General features: G+C 40.8%; 1 protein-coding gene across 1 annotated transcript in view; it reads left to right on the forward strand.

Annotated features, from left to right (window-relative positions):
• The window catches only part of scn2b (sodium channel, voltage-gated, type II, beta), a 62,853-nt gene that overhangs the window by 41,351 nt on the left and 1,754 nt on the right, over nt 1-19,748 (forward strand). Inside the window, exons 2-3 of the mRNA XM_056282862.1 lie at nt 13,734-13,930; nt 14,212-14,428. Of these exons, the coding sequence (XP_056138837.1) occupies nt 13,734-13,930; nt 14,212-14,428 (414 nt within the window). The remainder of the gene's footprint in view (nt 1-13,733; nt 13,931-14,211; nt 14,429-19,748) is intronic.

A 19,748-nucleotide genomic window follows, 5' to 3' on the forward strand; every position in this document is an offset into this window, starting at 1 on the left:
ATTGTCTCATCCTGCCTCTCCTCCTCCAGCCTCAGCACAGTCCTGTGAGCCCATCATTACACCAGTTGGTGCCCACCTATCCCGTTGAGTCCATTCCTGCCTAGTCGGAAGATTAGGGCATGTCTCTCAAACAAACATGCGCCTCAATTGGGATTTGCCACAACCTTGGTCCAGAGGTCAGTCTCCTCATGGACCACTTACTCCAGCTTTACCTCCCCAAAGATTAAAGAGTAACTAAGCCCGAGAAAACTGTAGTGAGTTTGCTGACATCTACATGTTAAAAAAAACATATAAAGGTTAAAAACATGCCAGTTTGGTCTTGGCACTCTGTGATGTTAGCATAGCAGGATAGACACAGCTGAAGATAACAACACTAGCCATCCATCCATTATCCAAGCTGCTTATCCCAATTGGGGTCGCGGGATGCTGGTGCCTATCTCAGCAGTCATTGGGTGGCAGGCAGGGAGACACCCTGGACAAGCCACCAGCCCATCACAGGGTGATAACATTAATAAAATGTATTTCAGTGTGCCAAAGAAACGGCATTGACAGTATGGTTGGCAATTTTTAGTACTGGCTCTGTCTTTCAATGCTGATAGGTGTGCTGACATACCTAAATCAAACAGACCCATTAATGTTATTTGTTGCAGCTGTGCTTATCCTGCTATGCTAACATCACAGAGCACCAAGACCAGTCTGCCATGTTTTTAACCATTACATGGTTTTTAAACGGTAGATGTCAGCAAACACACCAAAACGGTCAAGGGTTTAGTGACTCTTCAATCCTTAGAGACTTAACTGTCAGAAACATTCAGCCTCAGAGAGCCTGCATCTATGCTGAATCCCAGTTGCAGGTATCCCAGACTTGTTTCTGAATCTGCCCCGTATGTTGGAGCACCACCCAGACTGTTCTAACATCATTATTCACACTGGCTGTAACGACAGGTATTGCACCAATATGAAGATTTTTTTTTTGGAGCTTACTTCTAATGGTTGCTCATCTTCCTAATAGACAATGGAAAATGAGTCCTGATTTCTGGCCTTATTCCGATACCTTTTTCCAAGACCTTTTTCCATCATCATGCTGAGGGCATAATGAGGTCACTGTGTACCACAACATACTACACTGTGCCAGCAAGCCAAGGAGTCGTTTGCACAGTTATTGTTTGTGTCTCCATTCACATTGGAGCTGAAATCAGGACTAGAAAAGTCTCAAAACAAACTACACTGACAACAACAAATGATGCCATGTAATGACATCTATCTATGTAATGCATATGTGATGCTGGCACCAGCGTCTCCTCCAGTGAGTATAGCATTGATTCAGACTTTTTTATTTTATTTTGTCCACTAATCGAAAAAGACAAAGGCCGGATCATTGTGATTTCGGGATGTGCTGTAGAATCAGAGCAGGATGTAATAATGATGCATTAGGACATCAACATTATATCAGATGTGGTATCATTGGATTTGACATGAATGTAAAATGTAAAAACCAGTCATTGAATACAAGTGTCATCAAGTCCTCCCACCGGTGCGAGCTAGCCACATCCAGCACAGTTATTAAATTGTGCCTAAAATCCAGCCATGAGCATGGTTTGAAACCATTCCACAGTCAAACCGTGTGCTGATGGAAACACCATCGGAATGGTTGCTTGCTATGTTCAGAACCATTTGATTTTGCGATGGAGAAATTCCATTAGTCAGGGTTGTAGTTGCTCCTTCCATTTCCTATACAAGTTATGCCATATCATATACAGATGGTTCAAACTGAGTCTTCAAGTCCAATTCGAGTTTAATGATAACTTTGATTTATTTATTGATTTGATTTAATCGCAAGCCATCCAAATATTTTTGGAGCTAGGATGCTTAAGGACAGTTCTTTATACACACTGTGCCCTGTTCCTAGTGTCAAATGAGACAATCTATTCCCTCAGATGGTGACAATTGCATTTATTTCTCCTATTTATTTAAGTAAAACTATAAGCAATAACTATCTTGGTCTCTTAGTGGAACTAAATGAAATGAAACTTAATTTTTTTTTACTTTGTTTGATTGTTCCAGTCATATTTATGTACTTATTTACAAGTTAACAATTTATGTCAAAAAGAAAAAGAAAAAAAAATTCTACTGGGTTTTTTGTTTGTTTGTTTTGTTTTGTTTTTCAATTCTTATTCAACATCAGAATCTAATCACCTTAACTTGCTCTAAAAACAGCCAAGTTTTCTGATTGCCTCACCAAGTTCGAACAGGCAGGTGAGCAGCATTCAGCCAATAATATCAAATAGTTGGCATGATTCAATCATATCCAAAAGGATCAAATCGCATCCCTCACCTGTTTGTTTTGCCCAAATAGTACATTTTACTTCGAAGTACCACAAATTATTGAAACTGTTTTAATGCTGGTCTATCTTCAAATTGTCAAACTCACACACACAACAACTCATACTCTAGATCTGCTGCTGACCTCTGGTTTGTCCCTGCGTAATCTTAAAACAATGAATGTCTTTGTCTGCATCATAATGTGATAATTTTTAATACCTTAATGTCACAGTCTCCATTACAACTATTTGCCCCTATATCCTCAACTCAATCATAGCCACCAAATTGTCTTTGGCTTTAAAGCAACAAGTGCCGAAACTCCTGAAAACTCTTCAATACCTTTCAATACCAAGTTGCTATCTCGATTTAATAAATCCTGCCAACCAATTCCTGTCTCTATTGCTCCCGTGATGAAAAAAAAGTCTCATATTTTCTGCCTACCCTTGGAAGGGATTATAAAAAGCATTTGAGACAGTTGTCCCCAGTATCCTATTCATTACAAACAGCTCACTGGGCTATCCTCCATCAAACACACAGTTGTCCAGCTCTGAAATTTAAAAATATTTGAGACACATTTTCAAATTACTATTTGAATTCTAGGTTTTTCCAAGAAGGTTGTTCCTCAAAATTGTTGTCCCTCTTCAGAAAAACACAATATTTCTTTGAGAAATAAAATTCAAATGTGGAGTGACCTTAAACTAATCTGGTTTTACATCACTCTATGGCGACATTTAGACCGCCCTGTATAGGTGACCCATTTCCTATTGTTTTTGCTCTCATGTGGCAGACTGGATATGCATTTATGCCCGTGTAACCAGGGGAAAAAAATACATGGAATTGGATATTTTCAGATCTGATTCTGAATGTGATCACATTCATATTTGGATTTTTTTTTTTTATTTTAACATTTATTTAACCAGGAGGATCCCATTGAGATTACAAACCTCTTTTCAAGGGAGACCTGGCCAAGATAGGCAGCAGCAATTAGACAGCACAGATACAAAATCACACAGTTGCAAAATTAGACATTTGAAAACACAAACAAAAGGCAAAAAAATTTAGAAAAAAGTAAATTACAAGCAGATTATAAAAAACAAGTACATGTTGTGAAATCAGCTTCAAGTACTCTCAATTTGGATTTAAAATGGCTCAGTTAGATTAACTCTGTACGTTTCCAGTCATTCTGCAGCATATTCCAGGTTAAAGGTGCAGAATGAAAACATAAATAAATAAATACGACATGATATGATATCTCTCAATGTCATTCTCATTTAACCACAAAGATCAGATTTTAAAGGTAATTGTAAATGGCACATCATTCAAAATGTGACATTCCCAAACTCTGGTCGCATTTTGAATGATGTATTGTACACCTGTTTACTTCCTCATTGGTGCCCACACTGTCATGTAGACCTTTGCATGATGGTTGTTTTTTAAGAATAAAAACTAAAGTGTTATGGTGGAAGCAAAGGAATTGGATATGGGTCATCTTTAAAAGTAGGTGTAAACTAGCCGTCAAAAAATCAGATATCCATCCATTATTATCCTTTATCCAACCTGCTTATCCTGCCTTCAGGGTGGCGGGATTCTGGTGCCTATCCCAGCAGTCATTGGGTGGTAGACAGGGAGACACCCTGGACAGGCTGCCAGGCCATCACAGCCCCCCCCCCCACACACACACACACACACATCAAGACCTATGGTGTAAAGACAGCCTATATCAATGTTTGCTCTTTTAAATACACTGGTTTGGCATCTTTGGTTCATTTTTAAAGTGGTTTTATTCATACTTGCAAGATAGATCTTTTAGGGTAACCATGGACAAGTCACAGTCATCCTCTGCAAAAATTACCTGCGGGGTTCCCCAGGGGTCTGTCCTTGGACCACTGTTGTTCACTCTCTATACATGTTACCCCTGGGGCATGTCATTTGCAGGCTTAATGTGAGCTTCCATTTCTATGCAAATGACACTCAATTGTACCTCTCTTTTAACCCTAATGATTTTAATCAAATTAATACACTCCATGACTGCATGCATGACCTCAAATGCTGGTTGGCCCAGAACTTCCTGCAGCTAAATACTGATAAGACTGGGGCACTTGTTATTGGCCTTGACACAGTTTATGCTAATACTTCAAAACATCTTAAAATATAGCCCAAAACTGCAAAAAATCTTGGCGTCATCTTTGATAACCACCTCAGCTTTAACAAGCATGTTAACTCAGTTGTCCAGTCGTCTTTTTTGCAGCTCAGGAGACTCTCCAAGATCAGTTCAATTTTATCCAGTAGATATTTAGAGACTGTCAAACATGCTTTTATTTCCTCTCGTTTGGACTATTGTAACTCCCTCTACATATGTTTGGGTTAACAGAGTCTCCATAAATTACAGCTTGTCAAAAATGTAGCAGCCAGACTCATCACCAAAACCAATAAAGAGAGCACATTACACCTATTCATCTTCATTCACCTACATCTCTTCATTGGCTCCCGGTAAATTTTAGAATTGATTTTAAGATATTATTGTTAACTTCTGGACTCGCACACAAGTGCATTTCGATCTTCTGACACCATACGTGCCTGGTCACAGCCTGAGGTCCTCAACCAAGGCTCTGCTAGCCATTCCACAATCTAGGCTGAGGACCAAGGGTGACCAAGTTTTTTCGGTTAGGGTCCCTACATTCTGGAACAACCTTCCTGACAAGCTCAGACTGGCGAGCTCCTTATCCACTTTTAAAGCCCTCTTGAAAACATACTTTTATAAGTGTGCTTATTCAGGATTTGTGGTCTGAATTTATCATTTGTTTATCTCGTTTATATATTTTTTTACTTTGCTATCTTTATTGATTACTGATTATTTTAATTATTTTGCATTTTTTATCGTACTTGTTTTATTTACTCATATACAGCTCCTCTTGCGTTTATATTTCCTTCCCAGTGTTGTTTAACTTTTAAAAATGTTTTGAAATTGTCTGTATTATTTTTTGTCTACCTTTCTTATTTTGTCTTGTAAAGTACTTTATACCTTGTTTTGAAAAGTGCTTTTCAAATAAGAGTTATTATTATTATTTATTTTATTATTATTATTATTATTATTATTATTATTAAATCGTGAAAAATAAACTTTTGCAGCAGATATATGGGTCTCCAGGGATCTCCGATTTGAATCCCCATGTTACCTCCGGCTTAGTCAGGCGTCCCTACAGAAACAATTGGCCTTGTCTGCAGGTGGGAAGCCGGATGTGGGTATGTATCCTGGTCGCTACACTAGCGCCTCCTCTGGTCGGTCGAGGCGCCTGTTAGGGAGGGAGGGGGAACTGGGGAGAATAACGTGATCCTCCCATGCGCTACCTCCCCCTGGCGAAACTCTTTACTGTCAGGTAAAAAGAAGGAGGCATGTGGTAGTCTGCAACCCTCCCCGGATCGGCAGAGGGGATGGAGCAGCGACCGGGACGGCTCGGAAGAGTGGGGTAATTGGCCAAGTGCAATTGGGAGAAAAAGGGGGGAAATAAAAAAAAATTAGAAAAAGAAATAAATAAAAGATTGATTGTTCCTCTAGATACGTAGAGCTCTGAACTTGGTATTTGTCAGGCATCTATCTCTCATCTCCATCTTGTGCAAATCGCTGCAGTCAGACTAGTAGAACCAATAGGAGGGATCATATTACCCCTGTATTGACATCTTATCACAGGCTCCCAGTCCATTATGAACATGGATTTTAAAATCCTCCTTTGGGGCTGCACAGTGGCACAGTGGTTAGCGCGGACGCCTCACAGCAAGAAGGTCCTGGGTTCAAGCCCCGGGGTAGTCCAACCTTGGTGGGTCATCCTAGGTTGTCCTATGTGTGGAGTTTGTATGTTCTCCCCGTGTCTGTGTGGGTTTCCTCCGGGGGCTCCGGTTTTCTCCCACAGTCCAAAGACACGTAAGTCAGGTGAATTGGCCGTACTAAATTGCCCCTAGGTATGGATGTGTGTGTGTGTAGGCCCTGTGATGGCCTGGCGGCCTGTCCAGGGTGTCTCCCCACCTGCCGCCCAATGACTGCTGGAGTAGGCTCCAGCATCCCCGCGACCCTGAGAGCAGGATAAGCAGTTAAGATAATGGATGGAAATTCCTCCTTTGCTTTTAAAGCAGGACATAGTCTTGCTCCAACATATACACTACCGTTCAAAAGTTTGGGATCACCCAAACAATTTTGTGTTTTCCATGAAAAGTCACACTTATTCACCACCATATGTTGTGAAATGAATAGAAAATAGAGTCAAGACATTGACAAGGTTAGAAATAATGATTTGTATTTGAAATAAGATTTTTTTTACATCAAACTTTGCTTTCGTCAAAGAATCCTCCATTTGCAGCAATTACAGCATTGCAGACCTTTGGCATTCTAGCTGTTAATTTGTTGAGGTAATCTGGAGAAATTGCACCCCACGCTTCCAGAAGCAGCTCCCACAAGTTGGATTGGTTGGATGGGCACTTCTTTGAGCAGATTGAGTTTCTGGAGCATCACATTTGTGGGGTCAATTAAACGCTCAAAATGGCCAGAAAAAGAGAACTTTCATCTGAAACTCGACAGTCTATTCTTGTTCTTAGAAATGAAGGCTATTCCATGCGAGAAATTGCTAAGAAATTGAAGATTTCCTACACCGGTGTGTACTACTCCCTTCAGAGGACAGCACAAACAGGCTCTAACCAGAGTAGAAAAAGAAGTGGGAGGCCGCTTTGCACAACTGAGCAAGAAGATAAGTACATTAGAGTCTCTAGTTTGAGAAACAGATGCCTCACAGGTCCCCAACTGGCATCTTCATTAAATAGTACCTGTTAGAGCCTGTTTGTGCTGTCCTCTGAAGGGAGTAGTACACACCGGTGTAGGAAATCTTCAATTTCTTAGCAATTTCTCGCATGGAATAGCCTTCATTTCTAAGAAAAGAATAGACTGTCGAGTTTCAGATGAAAGTTCTCTTTTTCTGGCCATTTTGAGCGTTTAATTGACCCCACAAATGTGATGCTCCAGAAACTCAATCTGCTCAAAGAAGTGCCCATCCAACCAATCCAACTTGTGGGAGCTGCTTCTGGAAGCGTGGGGTGCAATTTCTCCAGATTACCTCAACAAATTAACAGCTAGAATGCCAAAGGTCTGCAATGCTGTAATTGCTGCAAATGGAGGATTCTTTGACGAAAGCAAAGTTTGATGTAAAAAAAATCTTATTTCAAATACAAATCATTATTTCTAACCTTGTCAATGTCTTGACTCTATTTTCTATTCATTTCACAACATATGGTGGTGAATAAGTGTGACTTTTCATGGAAAACACGAAATTGTTTGGGTGATCCCAAACTTTTGAACGGTAGTGTACATATACAGTGCATCCGGAAAGTATTCCCACTCCTACACTTTCCCCACATTTTGTTATGTTACAGCCTTATTCCAAAATGGATTAAATTCTTTTCTCTCTCTCATCAATCTACACACAATACCCCATAAAGACAAAGCGAAAAAGGCTTTGTAGAAATTTTTGCAAATTTATTAAAAATAAAAAACTGAAATATTGCATGTACATAAGTATTCACACCCTTTGCTATGACACTCAAAATTGAGCTCGGGTTCATCCTGTTTCCACTGATCATCCTTGAGATGTTTCTACATCTTGATTGGAATCCACCTCTAGTAAATTCAGTTGATTGGACATGATTTTGAAAGGCACACACCTGTCTATATAAGGTCCCACTGTTGACAGTGCATGTCAGAGCAGAAACCAAGCCATGAAGTCAAAGGAATTGTCTGTGGACCTCCGAGACAGGATTGATCCATTTTGGAATAAGGCTGTAACATAACAAAATGTGGGGAAAGTGAAGGGGTGTGAATACTTTCCGGATGCACTGTAATCTCACAAGGTCATTCAGATCTGCCAGTCAGGGGATCCAAGTGGTCCTGAGGTCCCCGATAAAAAACTAGGTGACGGCTTTTGGCCCCTGAGGGATTGTGGAATAACCTTCTCCTGCACATCTGATAGACAAAACCTGATGAAAATGTTAAAACTCGTCTTAAAACATGTTTTCATTCACTGCCCTGTCATTTTGTCTGACTTAATGTTTTTGATTTGATTCTAATATTTGATTATTTTTAAAAACCAATTGTTATGTTTGTGCTTTGTGTTTTCTCTCTCTATTTCTCCAGTTCTGCAAAGCCCTTACTTCAAACTTGCTTCGTGTTTAAAGTGCTTCAAAAATAAAGTTAACTTGGCTTGACTTTACCCTCCTTTGATGGACCTCTACTGAATTAAGCCCACAACACAGACTCAAAAGTGTATTTATGTCCCAGAACCACTCTCATCTATTGTATATCCACTCTCGGGCAGACTGTCTATCTAACGGGCCTGTATGACTAACATCCACCTAAAATCCACCCATCTCCCTAGCATCTCAACAGCTCTGCATCCACTTAGCTTTCACCCAGCATTCACAACACATAAATACAATTGTGTGTGTGTGTGTGTGTGTGTGTGTGTGTGTGTGTGTGTGTGTGTGTGTGTGCGCGTGTGTGTGAGTGTGAGAGCTGCTTGGTAGTGGTTTGACAGATCGCTTAGTGTGATTTGCATAAGGGGGAAATATAGTGTTATAGAGGAAAACTTTAAAAATATCTAAATGTGGAATTATACTATCAGCAAAATATTTGTCATTCATTGTCTCGTGTTCTAGTTATGTATGATCACAGGCGTAATGAGTCAGCACCTGGCCCCAAAGCAGGCCCCGGCCTGCCAGTCACAATTAGATGTAACACAACGTAATGTCAGTGAATGAATGAAGTGAAAGCATGCAGTTTTAAAACGACCAGCAGCAGCAAAATGCACTGCACAGTTGAAGCTAAATAAAATGATTACTAGGAAAACAGATGGCCATGCTATAGAAGAGGAGCGATAATAGCAAGGTCAAGATGGTGATAGACTAGTGTAGCGGACTATATGGGCACAATTCACCATAATCCGTTGGCGTTCTGGGTTAGGTAGACACGGGCCCTTTGAGAAAGGGTTTCTGGGTTGAAAGGGTGGAGCTAGAAGGAGGATTTTGGGAGCAGCGCTATGTTGCTCACATTGTGATATTGTACGGAAGAATAAATGATGTGTAGTCAGCGAGAGAAATTGTCTGTCTCTACTTTCCTGCAATTCCCACACTAGCCTACTTAACAACACATATGAAAACAAATGGTGAGGCACACCCGTACATTGAAAGCATTATCCATGTCTGTGTACAGGGCTTTTAAACACAAAACACAAGTATGCACCTTGATTATTAGTCAAATGAATAAGGAATAAGTTCTACTTACATCATAGGCGCACTCTTCGAGCTTTTCACTGTGCAAAGTCTTGACACTTCGCCAGCTAGCTAACTCTTTTGTGTGGATTTTGCTACACACAGTAGTACACATATCCATAATTATGTGTGGGCACACTTTGCACATTTTTTAACATACCATATACCATAGACTCAGTGCTCGAGATCTTCGATATGATGGTGGTGAGATAAAGAGGGGTCCGTGCGTGTGGGCTCTAAACTGTTGCGGACCCCAGTGCAGTTGTATTAACCACATATACATATAGTAGTTTTGCATCTGTGTATAATAAATATCATTGATCGGGACTGTGATAGTGTACTGCCCTTTTAGGACTAGTTTGGCAGATGAGAAAAAATCTACATGTCGCCAAAAAGTCTTTTTCCCCCTTTTCTCCCCAATTGTATCCGGCCAATTACCCCACTCTTCAGAACTGTCCCAGTCGCTGCTCCACCTCCTCTGCTGATCCAGGGACGGCTGCAGACTACCACATGCTCCCTCCCATACATGTGGAGTCGCCAGCCACTTCTTTTCACCTGACAGTGAGGAGTTTTGCAAGGGAGACATAGCGCGTGGGAGGATCACGCTATTCCCCCCAGTTCCCTCTCCCCCGTGAACAAGCGCCCCGACCGACTAGAGGAGGCGCTAGTGCAGCGACTAGAACACATACCCACATCCGGCTTCCCACCCGCAGACATGACCAATTGTGGGACAGGAGGGATGCCCAACCAAGCCGCAGGTAACACAGAGATTCGATCAGGGGATCTCCATGTTGGTAGGCAACGGAATAGACCGCTATGCCACCCGAATGCCCTGCCAAAATGTATTTTGAGAAAAAAAATCAATTACTCTGACGTCAGTTAGATTTTAAGCATCTAACTGATGTGACAATGAGTCACTGATAGTCCCTGTTATTACAACTTTTGAGACTATCTCTCTTGATACTTTGACTAAGTTCATGTCAGCTTCTACACAAATTACATGCCTACTTGACCCCGTACCAGCAAAACTTTTTAAAGACATCTGGTCTTTTCTGGGACCTTCAATGCTAGACATTGTTAATTTATCTCTTACTACTGGCATTGTCCCAAGCAGTTTTAATACAGCTGTGGTTAAACCTTTACTTTAAAAAAAAACACACTTCGATCCAGGGTCTCTTAATAACTATCGACCAGTCTGTAATCTTCCATTCTTTTCTAAAGTACTAGAGAGAGTTGTGTATCAACAACTTTCGACACATATAGAAGACAATCATCTATATGAACCTTTTCAATTGGTTTTCAGGCCCTTTCACGCCACTGAAACTGCTCTGACCAGAGTGGCGAACAATCGTTTGCTAGCTATGGACTCTGATTCCACTTCAGTGCTTCTACTACTGGACCTCTGTGCAGCCTTTGACTCCATTGATTACTGTATACTATTAGACAGATTAAATTGTAATTTTGGTGTCTCTGGCTTAGCTCTCTCTTGTCTTAAGTCCTACTTATCTGGAAGAACACATTGTGTCTGCTATAGTAATATTACATCAACATTTTCTGACGTTAAATATGGTGTACCTCAGGGCTAAGTTCTTGGCCCCCTACTTGTCTCTCTTTATATTTGACCTGTTGGCCAAACTATACGCAGTTATCGAATACATTTTCATTGCTATGCTGATGATACTCAGCTGTATGTGCCTGTAAGGGCTGATGATCATACCCAAAAGACTAATCTAGAGGCCTGCTTGGCTACTTTGAAAAATTGGATGTAACTTAACTTTCTGATTTTAAATTTAGAAAAACTGAGATGCTGGTTATTGGCCCTGCTAGACACAGACACCAATTTGATCAAGTAACAATAACTGACAATTCTGTGGTTTAACAAAGTGTGGCAGCCAAAAATCTTGGTGTTACGTTTGATCCCAGCCTTTCCTTTGATAAGTACATTAAAGAAATCACCAAGACTGCCTTTTTCGCTTACATAACATAGCTAAAATTCTGTCTTTTCTCTCTATGGCTGACACAGAGACTGTAATACATACATTTGTTTCATCCAGACTTGATTACTGTAATGTTCTGTTTTCATCCAACATTCTAGTACTAAAAGCCTTCAGATGGTTCACAATGCTGCTGCTAGAATTTTAGCTAAATCTAAGAAATTTGACCATATTACACCAATTTTTGCCCTCGTTTATTGGCTACCTATCCATGTTAGATCAGAATACAAGGTGCTTCTGCTGACTTATAAAATCCTAAATGGGCTTGCCCCATCTTAACTGTCTGATCTCCTTAAACCGTCCATTCCATCTCGAATTCTTCGCTCTCAAAATACAGGGCTCCTGTGTGTACCCAAAGTTAAAAAGAAGTCAGCTGGTGGCAGGGCCTTTTCCTATCGGGCTCTGTTCTTGTGGAATAACCTGCCTGCTACCATCAGACAATCAGAGTCTGTTGAGTCCTTTAAATCCAAACTTAAAACTCATCTTTTTGCCTTAGCTTACAGTTAGTTGCCTTTAAGTTGAGTGCTTCACAACCTGTACTGCATGGCGGGTCGGTTTCTGTCTGAATGGATTTACCAACCACTGTTCTGCCAACAAGATTATAGCATATAGATTATGACAAATTGATTACTTATTTGATTATGACTAATGGCCATTGCAAACTGTTCTGTTCTGCCAGTCTTGTCTCTCTCTGTGAACGATTTCTTCTCCTTTCTCTTTTTCTGTGTGAATGATGTCATGTGAGTCTCCCTTGTGTGCACGTGTAGTCGGTCCTCCTCCCAGGTCTCTGTGGTGATGGTGGTTGCCACCTGGACGCTGCTTAGCATTCCCCTCATCAATTTTCTTTTTATATATCTTATAAATCCTTATAAGTTTTGTTATCCTTTTTTTTTTAATACATGTTGATGCTGGTCATGTTGCTTGGGTCCTGGGCTGTTCTGGTGGCGCTGGGACACTGCTTGGCATCCTGTGCATTATATTATTCATAAATTTTATAATTCCATTATAATTCGGTTATCCTCTTTCAATGTTGTATTCTGTAAATTGTGTGAACACAACATGCATTGGACGTTGTCCGTCTTGGGAGAGAGATCCCTCCTCTGTTGCTCTCCGTGAGGTTTCTTCCTATTTTTTCTCCCTGTTAAAGGTTTTCTTTTTTCTTTTTCTTTTTTAGGGAGTTGTTCCTTATCTGATGCGAAGGTCTAAGGATAGGATGTTATGTTGCTGTAAAGTCCCTTGAGGCAAATTTGTACTTTGTGATATTGGGCCATACAAGTAAAATTGACTTGACTTGACTGATATTCTCATCGAGATTAATTTACAACAAAGGCAACGGTAGAATTTACATACAGTCAGTATTAATATTACTTTGCTTTAGTTCATGTCATTGGTTCTAAAAACACTAAGCTCACGTTTCCAACAATTCAGTGTACTGAACTGTATGATGTGTCTTACATATCACAGATGAGCTTCTGCCAGTAAAAGCAACAGAAACCAAATCAGAATCCAGTTTAGTAATATAGCATGCTGACCTAAAACATACATCTCTGTTCATAAATGTAAGAGATGGTTAAGCAATCTGTCCCTTGTTTATTACTGAGGAGTTTTGCTTTTTCCCTGGAATTAACCCACATACACAACCTTGGTTGAACAAAGTCCATTCTCAGACATATGCCGTTTAAATGCTGTCTCTCTCTTTCCCTAATGACATTAATTCACTACAATAAGTGCACTGTCTCTGTGTTTTCAACATGAATTTGTCTCACCAATGATTTAAAACGCAAAGCCAATGGTTGCTTGTGAAATTTTGATGAAATGAAAGAATTACAAGAGGTGATGGTTACAAGATATTTACAGTTAATGTTGATACTTATCATTTGAATTTATTTTTGCCTTGAATGGCATTTTAAATGACATCATAAGAAAATGATTCATGAAAAAAAACCTATTTTCTTATTTCATCAATAATTTGAGATATTTGAGTTTGGGGTTTTTTTATCCAGAAATGTCAAGCTTCAATTTATCTTGAATCTATTAGCCTTGCTGAATCAAGTGTCAATATTGTTAAAGAGCTCACCTAGAAACAAATAGAGACATATTTGAACGTGTTAGTATGCTGTTATGTATTGATTGTCATTTTTTTTACAGGTTGTTCAAGCATGGATGTCCTGGTGGCCAGTCAGATTAATGCGCTGAACGGCACCACCGTCAAAATATCCTGTACATTCACTTCCTGTTATAAGATAGATGCTGCCAAGTTTGCTATGAACTGGACCTACCAGGAAACCCAAAATGATACAGAGGAGATGGTAAAAGTCCTTTCCCATTCAACCTCCTAGCAATGAATCACTAAACTGATATAATTTTGTCTTTGTTATTTGTTGCAAGTGAATTTCTTTTAAGTTTATTTTAGTAAATTTGTTAGATCAGACCATCATAGTGCCAAGTATATATATATTCACTATAAGATGTTGAGATTGCAAACTTAGAAATGCTTTGGAGTACAATATATCAGTCAAACCTGCATTTCAACCCTGAATATGAGCATCCTTAACACCAAACCAAACTCTCTCTCTCTCTCCCTCTGTAGTTTATGACATACTACAGTAAGAAGGGAATGGTGCCTCTACGCCCTGACAGGTTTGGGGATCGGGTGGTTTTTGCCGGCACCCTCGACAAGAACGACCTGACTATTACCCTATCAGATGTTAAGCTGGAAGATGAGGGGGTGTATAACTGTTATGTGAGGAACCCCCCAGACCGCATCCTGGGTCATGGGATCATACAGCTTAAAGTGGTCACTGAACGTAAGATAATCTAGTCATACTTCCTCCATATCCTGCTGTTATACTTTGCCCAACTCTACCCTATTCACCCCACCCCCACCTACACAAGGTAGAAGGTAGAAACACTTCATTAGATAGATGGATGTGTTAATGACAAAAGTTCATCCATTTTATTTTGGAGGGATCGCACGTTGGATAGGATCAGTGCCGGTAATGGGGGCCGATATGGCCGTCTCCTGAACCTGGAGAGCACCATTGTTCTCCGTCTCCCTGTGCTAGGTGTAGTTCCCCAGGACGGCGATCCAGTGTTGTTTACAACCAGTATCTCCTCTGGAATGTTGACAGATAGTCCCAGATTGCCAAATGTAGTCCTCCTGATGTACAGCAACTCCTCAAGGTTGTATTTCCAAGTACATTTGTACACATATCTGGTATTTGTCTTCTGCATTTAAGCCATTCTAACTACAAGAAGCAATTGGTGGCCATTTCTGCGGGGACCAGCTCCAGATCTATATCGCTATATAGCCAGCACCTTAGTCAACAACAATGGCAGGAATATGTCCCTAACATGTATATACAAAAAGACATCCAAATTTAAACAACAAAAACACATGTAAATATGTTTCCCTCAATTCGTAGGCTACCAAACCCTGCCACACACTGCATGTTTGCCAGCTCACTGAGCCAACAAAAAATACTGTTTTGCAAAAAAGTAATGCATCCACATCAGGAGTGTAATTAATGATAGATAGTAGATGAAAACAGAGACAGCAAAACTGTTTATAATTGAAGCAAAGGCAATAAAAGTGCATGTGAATTTAAAAAAAAAGAGTGATAAATGGTCAAATAATTTGTTGGATCCAAAGCCAATTTGATTAAAATTGCGACGATTCAATGAAAACACAGCCATTTTTATCATTTATATGGACCGGTAGTCGGAAAAATTAACAGTTAAGGTAGGTGAGGCTTTTAAAAATTATTACATTAAATTATTTAGGTTAGAGTAACAATAATAAATCAATAAGTATCAATAACACCAACTCACTTTTCTAGTCAATTGACAATTAGCCACTTTTTTTTTTACCACATGTCATCACCTCTTCATCTACTGCATTGCTACAGTACATTGCTGCAGTCAGACACTGCCATGTGCATCTTTCTGGGCCCTGACAGAATTCAATTAAGGGTAGAGGCACAGCCCTCCCGTTCCCACCCACATCCATTCTGACACCCCAAGGATTAGTTTCCTCATCATATTAAAAGATAAAAAGGACATTGTGCATCTTTTCATGATGCCTATCTCCAGATGTTACTGTGCTTGTAGTCAACTCTGCTGTGTTCATGCACATCTGAATAACCTGAAAACATTTCCTAACCCAATTTTTAATTACTAGAATAAATTTGAGACCTCCCACAAAGATATTTTGCAGCACAGAAATAAATGCTTTACCAAATCTAAAAACACCACCTGAAAATGTTTTTTCTCATTCTTGGCCAAATGAATTTTGGAACCAAACTCTGTTTGTGTATTGTAAGCACCTAGAATAAAATGGTATTCTTGATTTTTGTGCTGCTGTTTCAATGAGTCATTTACCTTCTCACTTACTCGACGACTACCGTGCTACAACACTTATAGAAAAAACGTTCCCTTACATCAAGCAGGCAAATATGCCCCCAAACTCTTATGTTAATATATTTTTTCTCTTTAAGAAAGAAAATCCCTCCTCCCATGATCCAGGGCAATGGTTCTCAATCAGGTCCTTGGGTACCAAATGTACTGCTTTTTCATTTTCTATTCTCTCAGGTAGTTAGTGACATTCATCTGTTGTTCCAGTCAATTCAACCAGGGAGGTTTTAAACCTGGAACAAGTTAATGTGCCGCCAACGTGGCAGCACAGTACATCTAGCGGCACGGTGACACAGTGGTTAGCGTGGTCACCTCACAACAAGAAGGTCCTGGCTCCACCAACCCCAAGGCTCTCTTTTCCACAGTAAAACTTCTCAAACCCAGTTACAAGTCCTCCAGTTCCTTCAAAGTTAGCAAGTGCAACTTTTCCCCTCTCATTTTTCCAAACTAAAATTGAAACCATTTGCAGCATCTACATCTACTATCTACATCTGTCCATTCCCCCCACCCCTACCACTCAGCCCCTGTCAAACTTCTCACCTGTGTGTCCCCAATGGAGCTGTCCAACTTAATGGCAGGAATGAGATGCTCCACTTGTCTTCTGGATCCCATCCCATCCAATCTTGATAAGGACTGTCTTGCAGCTATCTCCTCACTCATCACAGAAATGATTAACTCCTCCTTCAGCTCTGAATCAGTCCCTGATACATTTAAACTGACTGCTGTCATCCCCACCCTCAAAAAACCAAACAAACAAAAAAACGGATGTCGTGAGCAATTTCTGGCCTATCTCAAATCTCCCCTTTCTGTCAAAAACACTGGAACGTGTTGTGACCTCCCAACTCAAAGCTCACCAGAAACAGCGCTTCTTAAAGTCACTAACGACCTCCTCCTGTCCGCAGACTCTGGCCACCTCAGTATTCTCATTCTTCTTGATCTCACTGCAGCTTTTGACACAATCAACCACAGCATTCTTCTCTCCTGCCTTTAATCCTCCTTCAACTTTACCCATACTGCCCTCTCCTGGCTAAAGTCATATCTTACAAACAGACAACAGTTAATTAGCATCAACAACTGCATCTCCTTCACTGCTTCTCTGTCCCAAGGTGTCCACCAGGGTTTGGTGCTTGGCTCTCTCCTGTTCATCCTTTACATGCTCCCCCTCGGTAACATCATACGTCATCATGGTCTCCACTTCCACTGATATGCCCTTGACATCCAGCTCTACATCTCCACTAAATCCATCACTACTACAACTTACTCCAGTCTGACAAACTGCCTTTCTGAAATCAAAACATGGATGCAAGCCAGCTTCCTCAAACTAAATTGTGATAAATCTGGCATGATCATTATCAGTCCCAAATCCCTTAACAAAACCACTCACAACTTCTGCCTTACCATTAATAACTCCAATCTGGCTCCCTCGCCACACATCCGCAACCTTGCAATCATTTTTGACAGCAACCTCTCCTTTGAACACCACATCAATCAAATCACCAGGACTGCCTTTTTTTTACCTAAAAAAAACAGAGGTCATATCCACTCATCACTCACCATCTCTGCTGCAGAAACCTTGATCCATGCCTTCATCACATCCAGAATTGACTGCTGCAACAGCATTCTCTACGGCTCATCACCCGAAGTCCTAAACAAAATCCAGTACATCTAGAACTCTGCTGCTCCCCTCCACACCCACTCTCGCTCCCTTGACCACATCACCCCTGTCCTCCAGAACATCCACTGGCTCCCTGCCCCATAACAGATCCAATTCAAAGTCCTTATCCTTACTCACAAAGCCCTCCATAACCAGGCCCCCTCCTACCTTACTGACGTGCTCCACTGCCATACAGTGTTCACTCCTCCGACATCAACCTCCTCTCTCCACCACACACGACCCAGCATTCAACTTCTTTGATTTTCTTACTGGGATTATTAAGCATGCATAAAGACATGTATAAAAGACACACAGAGAATACATACACCAAAAAAATAACTACGCAATGTACAGATTAAATAAAGAATAAACATAAAGCCAGACTAAACAGGCGCATTTTAGCTGTGTTGTGAAACTGTCCACAGAGTCAGCAGACTGCAAACCCAAGAGAGTATTCCAGAGGTAGTGGCAACTACTGTGAAAGCTCGACCCAACTTGCTTTGGAGCCTGGTACGAGGTACAGACAATACACATTTATCAGAGGACCTGAGGGATCTGGATGTTATGTAGGGGCAAATTAGATTGGCGATGTAGGAGCGCACCTGACCATGCAAGGCTCTATAGGTAAATTTAACCCTATGATAAGCTGGAAGCCAGTGTAAGGACATCAGGATAGGAGTAAAGACACTTTGTCATTGTAAGCAAGCATACAACAAAATGCATCCTCTGCATTTAACCCATCCTATTGTATAGTAGTGGGCAGATGCAGCATCTGGGGACCAACTCCAGTTTTTCTTTCCTTTGTCTTGCCCTTGGTCAGGGGCACAGACAGGAGTATTAACTCTAACATGCATGTCTTTTTGATGGTGGGAGGAAACCAGAGCACCTGGAGAAAATCCATGCAGACATGGGGAGAACATGCAAACTCCACACAGAGAGCACCTGGGATGGCCTGGGGTTTGAACCCAGGACCTTCTTGCTGTGAAGCAACAGTGCTAACCACTGGGCCACTGTGCTGTGGTAATGCGTGGTGTAACAGCATTGCTAGTTATACTCAGAACTCTTGCCGCAGTGTTCTGAATCATGTAGCTGATCCAGAGAGGATTTGCTAAGGCAAGGGAAAGGTGAATTACAACAGTCTAGGCATCTAGAGATGAATGCATAAATAATCATTTCCATCTCAGCACGTGATACAACAAGCCTACATCTAGCAATGTTTATCAAACAATGAAAGCAGGAATGGGTTTCTAAGACTGGAGTGGACGGAAGAGCAAAGAGAATCCAAACTACGCCTGACCTTAGAAATCACACTATTTGGGATGATAATAAGGACTTCTGTCTTATCAGTGATTAGCTGTAAAAAAAATGTTTGCCATCCAGTCCTTAATGGCCACATTGAGCTTCATGAGACAGATAAACACAATTGCTCACCTACAGAGAATAGGAGAGAAAATAGACTTTTTAGCGAGATGAGAAAATCATGACTATGGATTAAAGCAGATTATTTATTTCAGAAATTAATATCTACTGCTTTGAAAGGGTCACCATCTGCCCAGAGTTGTGAGTTGACAGATAATTACTACTACTACTTTCTTCCGCTTCATTTCGTTCATTAATTTCACTAACATGGGTACAAAGAGATGAGGTTCTTCATATAAATCTGGGGCTGGAACCAATAACCCCCCCCCCCCACACACACACACACACACACACACACACACACTCCATACGCTTGGCTGCACTAGTGAAACGGGCAGAACCAGAACAGGCTTTTCCCAGTGGAATTCCAAATGCTGCGGTGACTTCCTATTTCTCCAAAGTTGACCCATTGTTGTAAATGGCAGAGAACAGTCAAGTGTAAATATAGTTAGGTGAAGAAAAAGTTTCACATTACCAGCCAAAATACCCAGCTCAGGGGAGAGAGAAAAAGTGTGTGTGTGTGTGTGTGTGTGTGTGTGTGTGTGTGTGTGTGTGTGTGTGTGTGTGTGTGTGTGTGTGTGAGAGAGAGAGAGACGTCACTATGGATAACCGATTCCGTGGCTGTGATCAGTTCCACTACC

This window comes from Lampris incognitus, chromosome 7, assembly GCF_029633865.1.
Source record: "Lampris incognitus isolate fLamInc1 chromosome 7, fLamInc1.hap2, whole genome shotgun sequence".
Taxonomy (NCBI): Eukaryota; Metazoa; Chordata; class Actinopteri; order Lampriformes; family Lampridae; genus Lampris; species Lampris incognitus.